The 21,628-nt window shown below is 42.2% G+C and overlaps 1 protein-coding gene across 6 annotated transcripts in view; it reads left to right on the top strand.

Annotated features, from left to right (window-relative positions):
- Window positions 1–20,825, top strand: part of ip6k1 (inositol hexakisphosphate kinase 1) — a 102,034-nt gene extending 81,209 nt beyond the window's left edge. For all 6 annotated transcript variants that reach the window (XM_080184680.1, XM_080184652.1, XM_080184672.1 and 3 more), the window contains 3 exons: window positions 1,424–1,605; window positions 15,066–15,241; window positions 16,644–20,825. In XM_080184680.1, the coding sequence (XP_080040806.1) occupies window positions 1,424–1,605; window positions 15,066–15,241; window positions 16,644–17,153 (868 nt within the window). In that variant the 3' untranslated portion in view covers window positions 17,154–20,825. The remainder of the gene's footprint in view (window positions 1–1,423; window positions 1,606–15,065; window positions 15,242–16,643) is intronic.
- Window positions 20,826–21,628: the final 803 nt, after the last annotated feature.

Here is a 21,628-nt window from a genome sequence, read left to right as displayed (position 1 = left end):
AGGAGCAGCCTCTTTAAACCTAGATGCAAATTCATAAACACCATTTGAGATAGCCAAGCCTTTGCCGATGCATTGAATCCGCTTTGTTTTGCATTGCTCTCCATGGCCACTCTGGGATCAGGTCAAGTGTCCATTTTAAAGTATACAATTCTGACTGGTCGGTTGAATTGACACTAATGGGTGGGTAATTGTGATTTTTGATAATGTTCTAATATTGCATGTGTTTGCATTGCTACAGGGATGGCATGATCGCTGCTACACAGCGATATGCGACATCAATTCCCACACTCTGTGAAAGTAATTGAAGCCCTGAGTAGAAACCTAGAAACAAGAAGCAGGAATAGGTCATTTGGCCCTTTGAGCCTGCTCCGCCATTTGTCTTGATTGTGGCTGATCATTGAATTCAAAATCCTGATCCCCTTTCCTTCCATATGCCTTTATCCCTTTAGCTCCCAGAACTTGTCTGATTTCAAGAAGAAATTAGATTAATGTTTTGGCCTCAACTACATTTTGTGGCAGTGAATTCCACACATTCACCACCCGCTGGGCAAAGAAATTTCTCCTCACCTTAGTTCTGAAAGGTTTACGCCTTGTTCTGAAACTATGACCCCTGGTTTTGGACTCCCCCGCCATTGAACATTCTTTCTGTATCTACCCTGTCTACCCCTATTAAGTTTCTATGAGATCCCCTCTCACTCTTCTGAACTCCAGTGAATAATTCTAAGTGACTCAGCCTCTCCTCATATGACAGACCTACCATCCCAAGAATCAGATCGGTAAAGCTTTGCTCTACTCCCTCGATAGCAGACATCCTTCCTCAGATGAGGACGCCAAAACTGCACACAGTACTCCAGGTATGGCCTCAACAATGCCCATATAATTGCAGCAAAACATCCCAATCCTTATCCCTATATTCAAATCCTCTCGCTACGAAGGCCAACGCAGCATTTGCTGCCTTTACTGCCTGCCATAGCTGTATACTTACTTTTGGCGAAAATGTGCCAGTTGCCCATGCCACAGAATATTTGTCATTGTGTTGGTGCCAATGTGTGTGAGACAGACCTGGGCACTGTATAGTAGAAGGACCCATTGCAGTGAGTATAAATTATCTCATTCCTGCTGCCTGTCATATACAGCTGAAGAAGCAGCAGTCAATAACTGACTAAACCAGCATAGAAGATTATCGGTAAAATATGACACTCCCTTTTGGTTAGGACTGAAAAAACAAATGCAAGTTATTAAAGTAAGATGCTGTTGCCTTTTTATTGAAGTATTGGATTGTAATGTGGCTACATTCAGGCCAGTATGCCTAAGAAGGTTTCCAACAGTTTCCTGCAGTCTGTGAATGTGTGTGACTGCACTGTAAAATGACTGTCTTGTACCCCTTTTCATCCTGTTTATTTCCCCTCTGACTTTCCCACAGCACACAGGAGATGAAGAGTCCAAGGGTGGAGCTGCAGGTTCCATCGGATATTCCCTTTCAAATGCTGGACAGTAACAGTACACTGATTTCGGAGAAGATCAGCTTCAACCCATGGAGTCTACGTTGCCATAAGCAGCAACTGAGTCGCATGCGCTCAGAATCAAAGGACCGGAAACTCTACAGTATCCTTTACTCATACATACTCATAATGTACTGTGGTCAGCATGGTGACAGCCCCGCTTACCATCGTTTCCTTTTTGTTTGGTACAGCCTGAGGAATTGTAGTATCTCAGTAAATCCAAACAGAAACAAAGTACTTCTGCATTTCAGAACGAGTTGATATGACTGCAATACCCCATGCTATTAAATACTTGTACTTAGGAATCATAGAATAGAATCCCTACAGTGCAGAAGGAGGCCATTTGGCCTATTGAATCTGCACCAACCACAATCCCACTCCAACCCTATTCCAGTAACCCCAGTAGGTGAAAGGGTAGGGAGGAAATTCCAGAGAGTGAGGTGAACTGAGTAGAAGGCATGGCCAGTAATGGTGGGACAAAGGCAAGGGGCAAATCCACAGAATGTTTAGGTTAGATAGCCTGAACGTTTTGAAGGTTGGGGTGAAGAGCCCGGAGGATGCTATGTCTTGCAATAGATGGGATATTTGAGAGAACCAAGAACCAGCAAGGTCAGAAGTGTTGGATGAACAGGACCGAGTACAAGATTGGATATGGAGATGAGAGTTTTAGATGAGCTACGGTTTCAGTTGAGAGGTTGGCCAGGGGAACATTTGGAATAGTCTGAAGATAGAGTCATGGGATCAATAACTGAGCAGCAGATTAAGATGGTGCAGGCAATGTTATAGACACATTTCTTGTATGTCTTTCTACTAAGACATTCTGTGTCAACAGACAAGATTGGATTGGAAAGCTGGATTAAGGAAAAGGGTTGAAGGTGTATAGGAACACGGTGGAGAAATGTTTTAAGACTGCTCGCTTGCAATGTAAATTTTGACGTGGGCTGGTTAGGTTGAATATTCTGTTTGTGGTGTAACTTGGATATATTTCTGTTGTGGAAATGGGAGAGGATAAAGGGTCAGAAGTTAAACTGAAGTTGTGAATGTTCAAGTGCAACCTTGGACAATGATTGAGGAGAGGAATGGAGAGCTGAATATGATGGTTTTCCCAGTGCGTACCTGGAGGGAATGCCAGAGTCATCATGGGTCTTGCCCTTGGAGAGAGATGTTTAATGTCTAGCACAGTATTGTCCTTTCCCCCTTCCATCGATGTATGAACCTTGGAATTGAAATACTCAGTTTGCATGTCCACAGTTTATGATTATATTCTGGAGTCCCCCTTAACTCCATTGTATATCAAGTTTTGTTGTATTATAATGCACTATACCTATCTTAACATCAGGATAGGAGTAGGCCTTTCAGCCTTTCAAGCCTGTTCCAGCATTTAATTAGAACGTGGCAATCTATACCTCAACTGCATTTACTTGCTTTTGTTCCATATCCTTTGGTACCATTATGTAACAATTTTTCAATCTTAGATTTGACACTTTATAATCCACAGCCTTTAGGAGCAGAAACTTATGGTTTTTACTCCTTATTGGGGGGGGGAATGCTTTGTTTTTGTTTCTGAATGAGATAGATTAAAATATAGACAGAAGCATTGGAAGTCAAGTGTAGGTGTTCCTGTTGAATAGACCATGTAAGGGATGGTAATTTAGTCTCTTATAATTTGTGTGGCTGCCATAGGTTGGGACTGAAGCACAAACTGCTAACCATGAGCACTTGTCTCACTACTTGCCTAGCGGGTCATTTCCTTGACCGGGAAGAAGGATCATGGTGAGAAAATGCAAGACTCAACACCTTACAGTTAGTGTGTGCAACTCAACAACAACAAAGGGTAATTAGGGTGTGTGTTTGCGTGCGGTGATGGAGGGTTGGCATTTAACATGGCGTCTTTGAACATTTCTGGAGCTGCTTTACTCTTCTTGCATCATGAGATAGATGGCAGCACCGCTGACTTTTAACGTTTAATTCATGGTACTAGCTACTTCTTGATAACTTTCTTAAAACTGCAGCACCTTTTTCTTTATCCTGTATTCTATGTTCCTGGCAAATTTAACAATTCTGCTTTCTATCCCCTTAACAGACTCTGTATGCACAAAATAGAAAGTTAGTCCATCGGTTGATCTCTGGAGACTCAATTTGATATAGTGGCCAAATATAATTTTTTCTAAGAGATAGTTGAGAAAATTCTTTGCTGAATGTAACTAATTAAATTCTAATGATTTGGCACGGTACTGCTGTAGTTGTAAACAACGGATCAGCACACCCTTTAGTCTTTGTGTTCTCTTTTAGACTGCTATAAGCTCAAAGCCAAAAGATTCCTGTGCTGTTTTCAAGTGCTGATTGTAGCAGTTGATATTTGGGAATCTTAGAAGTGGTTGGTAAAACCTTTCCAGTTCTTCAAAATACTGTACACTAGGTCAAAGGAAAGATGAGATTTGCTTGCACACACCAACATCTATAAACATACCAGGCATCAGTGTCTTTAAAGACAGAAAATGTTGGAAATATACAGCATATCAGCCAGTGTCTGAGAAGTAACAGGTTTCACGTGTGTACTCTGATGTATTTCACACAAAGTGTCATATACTGCTTTTTCACAGATGGTGACTATTTCTAGCATTTTCTGTTTTCAGTCAGGTTTCTGGCATGGACAAGTTTTCCGTTATATTTTTCAGATTACTTATCCACACGTTAGAAGCCAATTCTGTTGATGCTAACATTTTAATGTTAGCAGCTGCCTTACATTTTTAGAGTTATTTAGCAGTGACCCTGATTGATTATCCCTGTGTTGTGCTATGTTTTCTTGTGTTGCCCTGTTATGTACATCATTAACCATTCACAGATGGAGCTTTCACTAATCCACATGCCCATTTGGCAATGTGCATTTCACCTCAATTGCTTTATGAATCTTCAGTCACTCCCAGTTAGCTGTTTTCTTTGATAGAAAATATATTTGATGCTTCATCAATATTAAGTGCAGATACCAGCCACATTGCTGAAATATACAGGATTGCCACACTTGGTTACAGTTTTTCTCAGTGTTTCTGGCAACAGAATTTTATTATTTCTTTGAGCCTTCCTCTGCTCTAAGATCATCTTTCTACACTTCTTCCTGTCCCAAGTGTCAAAGCGCTTATGATATTTTGAACTTTCTGGACCAGACCCAAATATCTGGGCTGTTCCATTCCTTTAGGCAGTCCTGGATTTTTCTGGTACTGTCCAATCATTTGGGAAGAACAAAGTAAATGTTTTCGACTCCTTGCACAAACTTCAATTCCTTGCCCTGAAATCCATCCTTCACTCCCATTTCCCCCACCATCTTGAACTGAGCTAGATCATGTGCCAGCTCGCCTGCAACCACTCTAAGCTCTCAAATCTACTGAAATCCTCATTTATGCCTCTGTCACCTTCAGAATTGACTATTCCAATGCCCTCTTGGTTAGTCACCTGTTCTACATTGTCATTAAACTTTACATGCAGACTTGCTACCTGTAATCCATCCTGCACTGAGTCTCATTCACACATTACCTCTGTGCCTTCTGACTTTGACTTCCAGTCTCCCAATTCAGCACATTAAAAATATTATTTTTGCATGTAATTCAGTTTATGCAGAAAACCCTCCCTTGCTCTGCAACATCCTCCAACCCCACCATCACCCTGACACTCCTTCTTAATTCTCTATTCTTCCAACTCTATCTTCTTGTGCATCATCACTCCTTCAACCACCAAGCCCTTGTACCCTGGAATTCTTTTCCAAGACCTGTATGACTGTCCAACACACTCCATTGCCAGATTCTCCTTGTTAAACTCAACAATTTAGCCAAGCATTTGGTCACACGTCCTCCTTTAGCTCAGCTTCCATTTATTTGAGCACACGTGACATTTTTCTAGACTACAGGCATTATATAAATGTACGTGATCGTTGTAGTTAATTCTAATTGTGTGTCAGAATTTGTCTGTTGATAGATTAACAAGGGATCCTAGTTTGAAGATAAGGGGTAACCCTTTTAGGACTGAAGTGAGGGGAAATTTCTTCGCGCAGAGAGTGGTGAATCTGTGAAACTCACTACCACAGAACGTAGTTGAGGCCAGAACATTGTGATTTCAAGAAGGAATTAAATAAACCTTTTGGAGTTCAAGGCTTCGAAACATAGGGGAAGAAGGCAGGATCAGAGTATTGAATTTGATCAGCCATGATCATAATGAATAGTGGAGCAAGCTCAAAGGGCTGAATGGCTACTCTTCTGTGTGTGTGTGGGAACTATTGATCTTAAATGAAGTGTTTATCTCATGTATTAGAGACTCTGAATGCGAGTGATATGGAACTGATGAGATTGGGCATGGATCATATATTGTTTGTTCTTTGTCAGCCGATGCTTTGTCAGTGTGAATGGAATTGGTACAGTTGTGTGAATAAAGCTATGAGGTTTGTCAAGCAGAGAATAGCTTGGGCAGTTACCACTTTTAATTTTTTCTTGTTTTGACGTATATGCTTAGTCAGTTGTCCTCAATGTGTCAAGTGTTATATCCCAAAGGGTTGACCTGCATTAAATTTTTTTTGCTTATTTCCTCCTGGCAGTTGTCCAACTAGCTCAAGGATAGATATTGCTAATTTACTTTATAATTACAAATATGGAGTCAGCAATTTACGGCTGTTTCTAAGTTGTGGCTTTTCTGATGACAAGCAGTTATACTTCCAAAGTTGTGTTTTGAAGTTGCTGATGGAAGGTCACTGCTTTTCCATTTTAGAGTGAAGCAGCTACAGATTTCAGAAAATGAAAAAAAAGCATAGATCTTTAGCTTGTGTAAAAGCTATAGGCCAGCAATTTTCAGTCCAGAATGTAAGAATTATGGTGGCTATGGGAAGAAAAAACTCTGACACGGATTGCCCCTTGTATTCATAAAGTAAAATGCCACGAAAGCATTATCAGATGAAATTTGATATGGAGCCAAATTGCAATATTAGAACTGGTGTTCAAAAGTTTGGTCAAAAGTGTAGATTTTAAACAGCCTCTTAAAGGAGAGGAAGGTGGAGAAGCAGAGAGGTTTTGGGAGGGAAGTTGGGCTTGGGACTTTTCGGCTGCTTTGGTTCCAAGCCCAAAATAAATGTATAAAAATAATAAATATTTATAAAAAGGTGGTATCAGATAGGCTATTTGTACTTAAAGTTGATTTGGCACTAGGACTGGATGGGATAAATCCGAGACTATTGAAGGAAGTCAGAATAGAAATTGCAGGGGCACAGGCCATCATTTTTCAATCTACAGAGGACTGAACAATTGTGAATATCACAGTTATTCAAAAACAGGTGTCGGTTATCTCATCAACTACAGACCAATCAATTTAACCTCGGTTGTGGAAACGCATTTAGAAATGGTACTTGGAACAAAATTAATTATTACTTGGGCAAATGCAGTTTAATTAAGAAAAACCAGCATAGATTTGTTACAGGCAAATCATGTTTAACTAACTTGCTGGAGCTTTTTGAAGAAGTAATAGAGAGGGTCAGTGAGGGTAATGCTGTTGAAGGACTTCCAAAAGGCATTTGATAAAGGATGGCACAGTGGTTAGCACAACTGCTTCATATTGCCAGGGACCTGGGTTCGGTTCCTGGCTTGGGTCGCTGTCTGTGTGGAGTTTGCATGTGCTCAACATGTCTGTGGGTTTCCTCCGGGTGCTCTGGTTTCCTCCCACAGTCCAAAAGGTGTGCTGGTTAGGTACATTTGTCATGTAAATTCTCCCTCAGTATAGTCGAACAGGTACTGTGATGTGGCAGTTTGGGGATGTACACAGTAACTTCATTGCAGTGTTAATATAAGCCTACTTGTAACAGTAATAAAAAGCTTCAACTTAATAGACCGCTGCACACCAGAGCGGTGAACAAATTAGAACTTGTGGAATGAAAGGAACAGTAGCAACACGTGGATACAAAATTAACTGACAGGAAACAAAAAGTTGTAGATAATGGTTGTTTTTCAGACTGGAGGAAGGTTTATATTGACGTTCCCAAGGAATTGGTGTTAGGATTCTTCCTTCCTGATCTATATTAATGACCTACCCTTTGTACAGGGCATAGTTTTAAAGTTTGAGGATGACACACAACTTGGACATCTGGTGAACCATAAGGTGAAGAGTGTCAAACTTCAAAAGGGCAGACAAGTGGCAAATGACATTTAATGCAAAGAAGTATGAAGTGATTAATTTTAGTGAAAAGAATGCAGTGAAACAGTATACAATAAAGGGCACAACTCTAAGTGGGTGCAGGAGTAGAAAGATTTTGTTTTTTTTTAGTCGATCAGTGAAGTTGGCAGCACTTGTTGAGAGAACAGTTAATAAAGCATACAACATTCTAGGCTTTTTCAATAGGGATCTGTTGCACAAAATTAAGGAGGTTATGTTAAATGTGCAAAAAACACTGGTTGAGCCTCAACTGAAGATTGAGTCCAGTTCTGAGCACAACTTCAGGAAGAATGTGAAGGTTTTAGAGAGAATGCAGAAAACATTGATGAAAATGGTTCTAGAGATGAAGAACTTCAGTTACACAGAAAGATTGGAGGAGTTTAGAGTGCTCTTCTTGAAGAGCAGACTGTGATGTATTCAAAATCATGATGGGACTGGACCAAGTAGATAGGGGAGTAACTGTTCGCATTGGTGGAAAGTTAGATTTACTGGAATTGACCAAATAAGTAATGATGACATTAGAAAAAGCTTTTTTACATGGCAGGTGGTTAGGATCTGGAATGTACTGCCTGAGTGTGTGATGAGGCAATCATAGAATCCTACAGTGCAGACGGAGGACATTCGGCCATCGACTCTGCACTGACCACAATCCCACCCAGGCCCTATCCCCATAACCCCACATAATTACTCTAGCTAGTCCCCCAACACTAAGGGGCAATTTAGCATGGCCAAGCCACCTAAGCTGCACATCTTGGTAAGAAGTCTGAACACCCGGTTAAAGTTCAACAGATTTATTTGGTAGCACAAGCTTTTGGAGCACTACACCTTTATCGGGTGACTCACCTGATGAAGGGGCATCAGTCTGAAAGTTCATGCTACCAAATGAACCTGCTAGACTTTAACCTGGTATTGTGAGACTTCTTACTGTGCCTACCCCAGTCCAACACCAGTATCGCTATGTCTTGGCTGCACACCTTTGGACTGTGGGAGGAAACCGGAGCACCCAGAGACCCATTTTAATTGGAAGAATTCAGAGAGACAGTATAAAATAAAGAGCAGATTTCTAAATGGGCACAGGAGTAGAAGGACCTTGGTGTATTTTTTTCATCAATCAGTGAAGTTGGCAGCACTTGCTGAAAGAACAGTTAATAAAGCATACAGCATTCTGGGCTTTTTCAATAGGGATCTGTTGCACAAAATCAAGGAAGTTATGTCAAACATGCAAAAAGCACTTGTTGACCCTCAACTGAAAATCGAGTCCAATTCTGAGCACCAAACTTCAGGAAGGATGTGAAGGCTTTACAGAGAATGCAGAAACCCACATAGACATGGGAGAACGGGCAAATTCCAGACAGACAGTGACCCAAGCCAGGAATTGAACCTGGGTCCCTGGCGCTAAGGCATGAGTGCTAAACACTGTGCTGCCCCCTAGCCGCTGCGCTGCCGTGCAGCCCCCTGGCCACCATACTGGCTGCCCTGTTTGCACATTCCCCCTGTACCTGCGTGAGTTTCCTCCAGGTAATCCAATTTCCTCCCACAGTCCAAAGATGCATGCATTAGGCTGATTGGCCATGTTAAATTGCACCTTGGTGTCAGGGGGGTTAGCAGAGTAAATACATGCGATTGCAGGGATAGAGTCTGGGTGGGATTGTTGTTGGTGCAGGCTCAATGAGCCATATGGCCTCCTATGATTCTATAATCTGAAAAGAAAATATTTGTAGAGCTGTTAAGAAAAGGTAGAGTGGCACCAGATGAATTGCTCTTCCAGATGACCCACACAGACATGAAAGGGCTGAAAGACCTTCTGTGATGTATCCATTCTATGATTTCCCTGATTTTTTTTTTCCCTCTCTGCTGTAACTGACCCTTGACAGGGCTCAGTTCTGTGGTCCAGCCACCTTCCAGTACCACATCAAAGGTGGCCAAGCAGCTTGTATGAGCATTAGCCAACATGGTGACAGTCAAGAAACCTTGATTCTTACCTCATATCCCTAGACCATGGCTGCTGAAGTGAATGCTCTTCCACTACTTCAGTTAATATTGGTTTAATCTGTAGAAATTGGCAGTCAAGCCGGTGAACTCTTTGGTTAGGAATGCCTTTATTTTTCCTTATGGAACTGAAAGCCCAACTTCCAAGGGTTGAGCATTTAAAACCAGGGATGCACAAAGAGGTCAGAAAGTAAGGAGTGCTGAGATCTTGATAAATTGTGGGATTGGAGAATGTTACTGTGGTAGGGGGGAGCAAGGCCTTGGAGAGGTTTGAAAACAAGAATCAGAATTTGAAATTTGCAGCGTTGCTGGACCAACAGTTAATGTAGGTTAGCGAGCACAGGGCAATGTGTGAACAGGAATTGGTGCCAGTGAGACTGCAAGCCACAGTAGTTTTGATGAGCTCATATTCATGGAGTGTGGAAGATGGAAATCTGGCACAAAATATTGGAATACTCAAGGCCACAGGCAACAAAGGCATGGGTGAAGGTTCCAACAATAGATGAGCTGCTTAACTATTGTGGCTCTATAGGAGAAGGATGGAAACGTGATGCATACAACTATCCAGCTTTATCTCTGTTTTTCTCTCTCTCTCATGTTCCTCCCTCCCTTTTTTTTGACTTTTCTGTAATGTATGTGTCTCCATCTCTGTGACTCATTCTCTCTTCTGCACATCCCTGCCTGGTTTTCCAATGATGTGTACTGTTATACTTTGCACTGAAGGCAACTCTCTAGAAAATTTCTGTCTCAACAACTTGTATTTAAATGGCACCTTTAATGTAATGAAACATCCCAACACACTTCTCAGCAGTATTGTCAAACAAAATTCAGGATGTGTGAAGAAAAAAAGACAAAATGATTTAAGAGTTTGTTTGGGGTTTAAAACTCTTCACATTGAACAGCTCAGATACTCAATAATTTTGAACCAATTACTCACTTTTGCTCTACAATCTATAGTGTGAAAGGACAGACTTGTTAACCCCAAAATTGGTAATTATTAGATTTGCTAGATTTTGAAGCAAGTTTATGTCTCCAGTTTAGAAAAGAAACTGATTTTTTTTTTGATTTTAGGTGCAAGTAAGTGTTGAAATTGCTAGGATCAGTTTGAATTTGTCCAGCCCTTCCCCATATAATATACTCATGTCTTCACCATCAGACTCTGTACTGTTAGCTAAACAGTATTACATGTTGTCAGGGCAATGTTCCTCTGACTCCAGCAGGGTTGTTGCAGTGGACGAGTACTGCTATAACGGATTGGGAACAAATGTTCCCTTTGTGCCATAGGCATCAGGTTGGTGAGCAAACCTTCAGAGACCCTTTGGCAAGATGCAGCTACTTGTGAATATAAATTATTATCCCTCCATCTGCTATTTCTCCTCCTTCATGCTCATCCATGCCCTTGATTTTTCTTTCCCTGCTCTTTCCAGCAGGACAGTTGAAGAAAATTGAGTTTCTTGGTATAAATGTTATTAAAGCCACTTTACAGTCTGGACCAAAATTTCTTTTTGGGGCTGGCCTTCCCATAGCTTGGTGTTTAAGTACACTAAGAAGCTGTGGTACTAAACCATACAACCCTGAAAGTCCTAGGTTTAGTTTTTGATCTGTGCTATGTTTGCCAATCTTGGCTGACCCACCACTATAGTTGGCCTTGGGCTGAGCTAGACTGAAATAGCCCAAAGCTAAAAGTTCTAAGATCCCTGTTTCTGATCATTGCCCAGTGAATCCTCCTGGTAAAGAGGAGCACTTGGACATCAGTAAAACTAGAAAAAAGCTTAGTCCTCATAGCTTCCAAAGTCAAATAACTCCATCATTACTCACCATGAAAGCTAGCATGTGTAGAATGATCACTTCTTGGGACAGTTGAAGTCTGAAGCGGTGCTTTCGAGAAGGTGGAAGATGGGGGCAAGGAAATGAGAATATTGGTGAAGAAATGTTTTTAAAATTCGCATATTGGCTGGTATCAGGGTGGTAGCAAGGGATGATATTGGAGCCAAAGAGCAGAAAGTGGAATCGTTGTGGGTGGAGATTAGGAACAGCAAAGGGAGGAAGACGCTGGTGGGTGTCGTCTATAGGTCCCCGAATAATGATCTGGAGGTGGGGCGGGCTGTTAACGCGCAAGTAAGTGCGGCGTGCAGGAATGGGACGGCCGTAATTATGGGGGATTTCAATCTGCATATTGATTGGTCGACCCATGTTGGACGCGAGGGCTCGAGGAGGAGTTCTTGGAATGCTGCCGGGATAGTTTCCTTGAACAGTGTGTGTTGGAGCCGATGAAGGAGCGAGCTATCTTGGATCTGGTGCTATGTAATGAGGAGGGTAGAATCAGGGACCTTGCGGTGAAGGATCCTCTTGGGGAGAGTGATCATTGTATGGTGGAGTTTCTGGTGCAAATGGAGGACGACAAAGTGGGTTCCCGGACACGCGTCCTTTGTTTGAACAGAGGGGAGTACGGTAGGATGAGAGAGGAATTGGCGAATGTGGACTGGGGGAGCGCGTTGGAAGGTAGGTCTGCTGAGGAGCAGTGGAGGATTTTTAAGGAGATCTTTCTTGGTGCTCAGCAGAAATTTATTCCGATGGTCAAAAAGGACCATAGGAGGAGAGGTAATCAGCCGTGGATAACAAAGGAGGTGAAGGAAAGTGTTAAATTAAAAGCGGAGGCATTTAGAGTAGCTAAGAGTAGTGGGCGAGAAGAGGATTGGGAGAGGTTTAAATGTCAACAAAGATTGACAAAGAAGTTGATAAAGAAGGGTAGGATAAATTATGAAGCTGGGCTAGCACTTAATATAAAAAAGGATAGCAAGAGTTTTTATAAGTATATAAAAAGGAAGAGGCTGGCTAGGGTGAACATTGGACCCTTAGAGGATGAGAAGGGGGACTTAGTGGTAGGGGATGGGGAAATGGCTGAAGTTTTGAATAACTTTTTTGTTTCGGTCTTCATGGAGGAGGACGTGAATAATTTGCCGGGTGTTAGAGATGGAAAGGTGGTAGGACTGGAGGGTCTCAATGACATTACTGTTACTAGAGAGGTGGTGCTCGACAGACTGGAGGGGCTGATTGTGGACAAGTCCCCAGGACCGGATGAAATGCATCCGAGGGTTCTGAAAGAAATGGCGGAGGTGATAGTGGATGCCTTGGTGGTTATTTTCCAGACGTCGCTGGATTCCGGGGAAGTGCCGGAAGATTGGAAAGCAGCTAATGTTACGCCATTGTTTAAGAAGGGTGCCAGGCAAAAGGCGGGGAATTATAGGCCGGTTAGTTTAACGTCTGTTGTAGGTAAAATGTTAGAATCCGTCATCAAGGAGGAAATAGCAAGGCATCTTGAGGGGAATTGCTTGATAGAGCAGATGCAGCACGGTTTCGTTAAGGGGAAGTCGTGTCTGACAAATTTACTGGAGTTCTATGAGGATGTGTCTAGGGCGGTGGATAGAGGAGAGCCGGTGGATGTGGTCTGTCTTGATTTTCAGAAGGCGTTTGACAAGGTACCTCACGAGGTTATTGCAGAAGGTCAGGGGTCATGGAGTTGGGGGTAGGGTGTTAGCGTGGATAGAGGACTGGTTGTCAAATAGGAGGCAGAGAGTGGGGGTCAATGGGTGCTATTCGATTTGGCGGTTGGTGACTAGTGGAGTGCCTCAGGGGTTGGTGCTGGGGCCTCAGCTATTTACCATTTATATAGATGATCTGGAGGAGGGAACCGAGTGTATGGTGTCGAAATTTACTGATGACACCAAAATTGGTGGAAAGGCAAATTGTGCGGAGGGTGTGCAAAGTCTGCAGAAGGATCTAGATAGGCTGGGCGAATGGGCCAGGAACTGGCAAATGGAATTTAATGTTGGCAAGTGCGAGGTGGTCCACTTTGGTAGGAATAATGGTAGGAAGGATTATTACTTACGTGGAGAAAAACTGCAGCAGGCGACGATGCAGAGGGACCTCGGGGTCCTTGTGCATGAGTCGCAAAAACCCAGCTTGCAGGTGCAGCAGGTGGTCAGGAAGGCTAATGGGATGCTGGCCTTCATAGCGAGGGGGATTGAATATAAAAGTAGGGAGGTCTTGCCGCGGCTATATAGGACATTGGTGAGGCCGCAGCTGGAGTACTGTGTGCAGTTTTGGGCGCCGTACTTACGCAAGGATATTTTGGCCTTGGAGGGAGTGCAGAGGAGGTTTATTAGGCTGATACCGGAGTTGAGGGGGTTGAGCTATGAGGAGAGGCTGAATAAACTAGGCTTGTACTCGTTAGAGTTTAGAAGAATGAGGGGAGATCTCGTTGAGACGTATAAGATGATGAATGGGATGGATAGGATAGAGGTGGAGAGACTCTTCCCGCTCAGAAAGGACAGTAGGACTAGGGGGCACAGCCTCAAAATAAAGGGGGGGGGTGGTTTAGAACGGAGTTGAGGAAGAACTTCTTCACTCAAAGGGTGGTGAATCTCTGGAATTCTCTGCCCGTTGAAGTGGTGGAGGCTACCTCGCTAAATATTTTTAAGACACGGGTTGATGGGTTTTTGATAAGAGAGGGGATTAAGGGTTATGGGTAGAGGGCGGGAAGGTGGAACTGAGCCACGACAGATCAGCCATGATCTTATTGAATGGCGGGGCAGGCTCGAAGGGCCAGATGGCCTACTCCTGCTCCTATTTCTTATGTTCTTATTGATATAGTAATCCTTACTACGCACAGCAAAATAAAAAAGGACTTTTCCTTTACTCAGTGAAAGGTGTAATGAAGAGATTGTCTATGAAAGAGAATTTCAAACCATAACTTGCAGAGTTTGCGGGTTTAGTTGTTCAGTTAACCAAACTATTCCTCTTCCTCTTTGTGGCAGATCAATCCAAGAATAACTTAGTATAACTTAATGTGTGAAATGACTTGAAGGTGGATTGAAAATGGTATTGAGTGCAAATTCAGGCTTAATCAGGTGGGTAAACAATACTCTAATAATAAGAAACCTTTTAAGAGAGTCCCTTTCAGTTGGAATAGCTTTTGTAAAATTCCTTCATGAGATGAGAGCGTCACCAGGGCCACCATCCCTAATTGCCCTTCAGAAGGTGATGGTGAGCCACCTTCTCGAATGCAACTGAGTGGCTTGCCAGACTATTTGAGGATCGTTAAGAGTCAACCACAATCTTATGACTCTGTGACATTAATTAACTGGGCTGGGTTTTCTAATGACAATTTCATAGTTTCATGGTTAACATTTCTGATACTATCTTTTCATTCCAGATTTATTTAATTGAATTTTCCCAGGTGCTGTGGCGGGATTTGTGCTCATGTCTCTTGATCACTAGTCCAGGTGTCTGAGTAACTCATTCCAAACGTGAGGACTTTGCTACTGTATATCTTATGTTAGGATGGGGCTTGGTGGTTTCTGAAGGACTTTCCTTAACAAAGCTCCTCAGAGTTTCTACTCCTAGAAAATGTGGTTCATCATTTTGGTTTTCCTTGTATTCTGGATCTAAAGATGGGGACCAGGCAGCATGGAGATGATGCATCTGAGGAGAAGGCAGCACGTCAGATGAAGAAATGTGAGCTGAGTACATCGGGAGCACTGGGTGTACGGGTGTGTGGAATGCAGGTAAGTGACCAATTTGAAAATAAAGTGCAATCTGCATAATGTGCAAGGTAAATTCTTTTGTTCAAATCTACATAGGGAAGAAACTTAACTCCATATCTTATCAAGGAATTCAAACTGTGAATGGATGAGAAATTGGTTCAAGTGTGACTGCACCAGCTGAAAAACAAGCAATCTAGCCTAATCCCACTTTCCAGTGTTTGGTGCATGGCCCCACAGGTTACAGGACTCCAGGTGCATCTCCAAGCACCTTTTAAATGAGTTGAAGGATTCTGCCTCTACTATCCTTTCAGACAGTGTGTTCCAGACCCCTACCATCTTTGTGAAAAAATCTTTCTACTAATCATATTAAATCTCTGCCTCCTAGTCAATGATCTCTCTGCCAAATAGGTCCTTCCCGTCCACTCTGTCCAAACACCTCACAATTTTGCACATCTCAATCAAATCTCCCCTCAGCCTCCACTGTTCCAAAGACAACAAGTCCAGCCTATCCAATCTTTCCTCGTAGCTGCAATTTTCCAGTCCTGGCAACATCCTCATCAATCTTCTCTGTACACTCTCTTTTCCATCATTCAACCATTCTGTAATGAGTCACATTCTTTCTGTAATGAGTGACCAGAACTGCACACAGTACTGAGGTTGTGGTCCAACTAATATTTTATATAGTCCTCCATACTTTAATATTCTATGCCTTGGCTAATAAATGAAAGGATTCCATATGTCTTCTTACCCACCTTATCAACTTGTCCTACAACCTTTAGGGATCTGTGGCATATTTTCATTTGCTTTACAACTTTCAGTATATCCCATTTATTGTGTTATCCTTTAATCATGGTCAGTTTTGCCTACCAACGTTTAAGATCTCACATCAACCATTAAGGGGAAGTATGGAGAAGCTGTTAGTTTGAGAAATTACTCGTTAGTAAACACATTGTGTTAATGCCTGATTCTCTACTGGGAATACAGCTCCTGTAGAGAGTGACCATTCCATTGTGTCTTTTATTACTGCATGTATCTCTACTCATAATACAGCTCCTGCACACTGTAACCATTCCATTATGCCCTTTATTACTCCCTGTATCTCTAATAATGCATCTCTCCACATAGTAATCATTCCCTTGTTTTGTTTATACTGCCTGTATCTCTAATGATTATAAAACTCCAGCATACAGTTGTACAGTAACTGTTTCCCCCAGTGCACTGTATTACATATTACTGCCTAAATTGTAAGCCATATGTATAATTGTTGGAATAGTACTCACAGGTGGGAACTTGTAAGTCTCATCTTGGATTCAAAGGTTGAAAATAAGTGCAGAGCATTTTGTATTATCAACGGCCAGTTCAGTTGTGCTGTAAATTGCTTGTCCAAGGGGCCATTCTTACCAGTTATGTTTTGTCTTTTCAGGTATATCAGTTAGACTCAGGGCATTATGTGTGCAGGAACAAGTACTATGGTCGTAGCCTTTCCATTGAAGGGTTTGGCAAAGCTCTGTATCAGTTTCTGCACAATGGCAGGTACCTGCGTGTGGACTTGTTTGATGTCATTCTGCAGAAGCTTCGCAGCCTCAAGGAGGTTTTGGAGAAGCAAGCTTCATACCGCTTCTATTCCAGCTCTTTGTTGATTATCTACGATGGAAAGGAGCGGATGGCAGACCATCGACACAAATCCACAGGGGCAGTGAATCAAGACAACCTGCAGGAAAGCACCAGTTCTTCACCATCCTCATCATCTTCTTCCTCGACCAGCAGTCAGGACATACCGAAAATTGATGTGCGGATGATAGACTTTGCCCATAGCACGTTCAAGGGGTTTCGGGATGACCAAACTGTGCATGACGGGCCTGATACAGGTTATATCTTTGGACTGGAGAATCTCATTAGTATCCTAGAAGAGATTCAACTCCAGAATCAGTAGCATATTCCAATCTTCCTATTTCTCTACCTATTACTCGGGAGGGATAGGTGCTGACCTCTCTCTCTCAAGCACATACTTATGACTGCTTACTCTGATACTCATCGCAGCGATGACGCCACAGAAAAAAATACTGTCAACTTCTGGCAAATTGCTAGACAAAAAGAAAGCGAATTTGTTGTTCGAACTGTTTGTTATATCCCAATGTATAAAACTGTTACATAGTCACGAGGAGCAGCACTGCCTGTACTGACACTAATGCATCTTGTAAAGGGAGCAATGCCATTCACTTACTGAGGCCTGCCAAACAGTGGCAGGTGCCAATGTGGGGGAGGGGAGGGCACCCACTCGGTACCAAAGCAGCAAGCAGGCCAGGTAATTCTCAAACTGCTCCCAAAGACCAAGACTGCATGAATTGCTGTATATTTGTAAATGCTGGGACAGATTTCCTCATTTACGACCACCTGAATGTGTGAAGGACTCCATAATATAACACTCAGGTTCTTTAGCTGACAGGTGTGAGTGTTTGTTTGAATTTCACTTCTTCCCTTGAATATTATTCCCTTCGGTACCTTGCCAGGGTTAATCTCTCACTGTGCCAGCGATTTAATGCACAGAGCCTGTGGCTCGCCTGTTCCTTGGAAGGCTGTTGCACATTCTTCGGAAGATAGATCAGAGTAGCGTACCAAGAGTCGAATCACGGACCAATGCTGGATTACTGCAAAGGAATGTGCATCAAAAGGTTAGAGCTTCGTACGGGTGTTAGATACGAGTATCGAAAAGCAAAGCTCTTCTAGCTAGCACAATCTTTCCTTTTCAACACTGGATGAGTGTGCAGACAGAAAATAAGTAAGCTCAGTGTTGAGGACTTCCAGTGAATGCACCCAGAAGTAGTGGAAGCCATTTCCCATTGCTCATTCCCAGAAGGACTTGGCTTTCGCCTGTTGTTCTTATAGTTACATATGTATGTCCTGCTGACTTCAGTAGAGACGTTTCGTAATTTGTAGGAAAGCACATTGACACAATACAGGCGTGTTTATAAAACTGGCCTGTTGCCTGTTCCTAATATAAAGCTCTTATGTTGCCATCTTTTTGTTTATAATATGTTGACTTTACACATCTTTGCTTACAAGTATTTGCAGTAGTTGTAAGTTTCAAACTAATTCTACTGTGTAATTTTTAAGATTGCTATTTTGTTACGTTGATCCCAAATCTTTATTTTTGTTTATTGAAGTGTATGTTCCAGTCTAGATCATGAAGTACTGAGAGCTCTGGTTTACAGAATGAGGTCTATCCCTTGAAGCTGCAGTATTTCCTTTGAGTGACTTATGTAAGAAGAGCTAAAACTTGTAGTCATTTTCTTCAGAGTGAGGCACCAATTGCCTGGCTGGTGATCTAGAGCATTGATCCACATGACCAATGTTAGAATGTGTAGTGATATGAATGGATCCAATTAACCAACTCCCAGAGCACCCAAATTCTAGGTTTGAATTCAAACCCATGTATAAGCATTTTATTGTGAGCTCAAAGCGCGTTTAGAGTTGTGCAGTGTATCGCTTCTACTTGCAACCAAGAAAATGGGTGTGAGCTGATTTGGAAGATGTGGCATTTTTCCTTCCCCTAGCAACAAACTTCCAAGGGGAAAGTTGATATATATAATTCCACTTTCTTGCTCTTTAGGGTCATGAGCAAAGCTTAATGGAAAGCCCCTGGCCCCTGCCAGTCAGCTATTAAACAAATTGGTAATCTAGACTGGGTGCTGTGACAGGGTTAATTGCACATAAAGCGCAAATAATACATGGCGCACACCAAAGAAGCGCAACAGCCTGCAGCATCTGCCAGTGAGGCCTCTGGATAAGCTCCCAGCTAAAGGAACAGTTGTGAACAGTTTACAGGAAATCTTCACTGATTCACTTGACCTTCTTTGACCAGATGAGTGGACCATAATCCACTCTGATGTCTTCATTCCCTACAAATGGATCCCATTTGGTGGTTCTCACAGCTAATGTGAATTCAACCATTGAGCAGAGCAGTTCATGTGGTAGGCAGAAGAAAATGAAATTTGACTTGCATACCTTACTGACATTCATTCCCTATGGGCACATCAGACAATGTATCCGGTGTGGCACCAATTTTAATCCTATAGTTTTCAACAGAAAATACCAACCTAAAATTTCCTAGCATGCCTTTAAATGCTTCTGCATGCAAGAATTAGAAACACAACATTAACCAACATCATATTACAGCAAATTAGGAAGATGCGCAGAATATTAAATTTAATTGTTCATCTGCTGCAAACATCCCTGTCCTCAATTCACTGTACTTGAAGCTTTCTCACTCATAAGGTAGTTCTGAATCCAGTTATTTATCATTATCAGGTTACTTCTGAAAAAAATCTGGGTAGTATTCAATGAATGTAAAATGTTAAGGTTATAGGGCTTAGTGGCCAGGGACCTATCACAATTTTAAAGCCCCTTCCCATAGGAACTAAATATTCACGATCCTTGTTGAATAATCTGTAGACACTCAGAGGCAGTTCCTAAACTGTCATTCCGGCACCTTGGTTAGCCGTCAGAAAAGATAAAAGGAAAATGGAGCAGTGCTCCTCTATTGGACCTCACTGCAAGCTAGAACAAAGATTTGTTCATTGTCTTTTACACATATAATCCATTGCATTCCAGAAAGGAGAACATTGTCCAACCCTGTTAGCAGCGAGGGAGGACCATTGCTGTGAGCTTCACCATTGACTTGGGGTTGGCAATTTAATATAGCATGCTTTGAGCTATAGCTCTGTAGTTAGGACCAAGCATCAGTGAAGGGGACTCAAGCTCACCAGCACATGTGCATTGAGGCTCACAGTACCTACAATTGAAGACGTGAAAATGGTTTATCTCAAGTTAGTGGACATTGAAGACGATGGGGATCCAGATGAGAAGCAAGCTATCAGGGGAAATTAATTTTTTAAAAATCTCAATTGTTTTTAATATTTTATCTTCGGGGTATGTGTGGGTGAGGACCAACATGGCTACTCAACGGAGTCCAATTACATTTGATTTGTTGCTTTAGTGGTGGTTGCTGGTTGCTCATTAGCTGAGTAAGTGAAGATTTTTAATAAATACAGTATTTTATTCAAGCATTGCAGTGATTTCTGAATGGCTCAAGTTCCCATTCACAAATAAACCAGTCAGCGCACTCGTCCCACTCCAGCCACTGATCATTTTTTCTAACCTCCTGGGGGGATGGGAAAATCAAGCAGTGGTTTAAATATCTCTGCAGCCCTCGATCTTCTTAATAGATCCATTACTGCGAAACATTGTACAACCCTGTCAGAGGCCAGTATCACTTGAACTGTCCTGGAGCCTGATGGCTCCCTGAAACACTGACAGTGAACTTAATAGAGTTTTAAAAAATTGTTGTATCTTAACTGTTTAAAGATTTTTCAAAAAACAATTACAAAAGAGTTGAGGATCACTTCTGTTTCTGAACTGTGCCTATCTTTTTGCACACCCATCTTCACACCCATCTATAGATAACTAGAGGTTGATGGGCACAGAAAATGGGAGAGAGCCCAATTCTGAACATTTTAAAATGTTAGTTCCAACTTCCTTTTTAGTTATTTTCTGTAGAGGGAAATGTCAATGCAAGTTTGACTTTTGGGAGAGAGAAGGTGAAAAGCACAGCTATTTTAAGATAAAGGCCAGTTAAGTGAAATACAGGTAGAATGGAACGACACAAGGCTTCCTTAGGATTGTGGAGCATTTGGTGCTGCATCAGCCCTTGGAGCATTAACTTCACTGATTGTGGAAGCTCTCAACTGTGAAGGAGCACCTGGTCAGCCTCAGGTTATTGCAAATGGTGGTTGAGCAATAATTCATTCTGGGTCCTGTTAAGTAGGCTGAACTCCTGAAGGTGCCTGGCCTAAGACAACAATGTAAAGATATGCTGTGGCACATTGACCTGCCCAGTGTGAAGGAACAGCTCAATCCAGGTATGTTGATTAGAACCTCTTTAGATTCTTAAAACCTCGTTGTTATGCAAGAAGCCCTAATGTAAGGGACTGATCCACAGAATGGCACCAGCAGAATCTCACTCCAACTGTCCATTGGCTTTTCCAAGCAGGTAGGGTTTAAAATGTGCCCATCCAGAAGTGTAGGTCTGGATTCCCCCCTCCCCTGCCCAATACTGTGTGGCCAAATTTATTTTTCAGCAGCAAATAAAATCTGCCTTTTGTGAACTGCTAATGGATATCTCTGCTCTCTCAACAGAATTCTCTTATTGCCCCACATGGTGTTCCCTATCTGTTACCACCATCTTGGGGAATGGTAGTCAGAATATTGTACTACGAAGAAGCAGGGTGTGGTGTAATATCCTTTTTCAATGAGAGCTATGCCCTATTGTGCTAAGTAAGATGTGAGGCAATCTAATCAGAAGGGATACTGCAGCTTTGATGTGGTACTCAGTAATGGAAAGTGGGATGG

Source organism: Carcharhinus amblyrhynchos, chromosome 3 (genome assembly GCF_965287045.1).
Source record: "Carcharhinus amblyrhynchos chromosome 3, sCarAmb.v2.hapA, whole genome shotgun sequence".
Taxonomy (NCBI): Eukaryota; Metazoa; Chordata; class Chondrichthyes; order Carcharhiniformes; family Carcharhinidae; genus Carcharhinus; species Carcharhinus amblyrhynchos.
The sequence above is the reverse complement of the archived record's forward strand: the minus strand, read 5'-3'. Positions and strand labels throughout refer to the sequence as shown.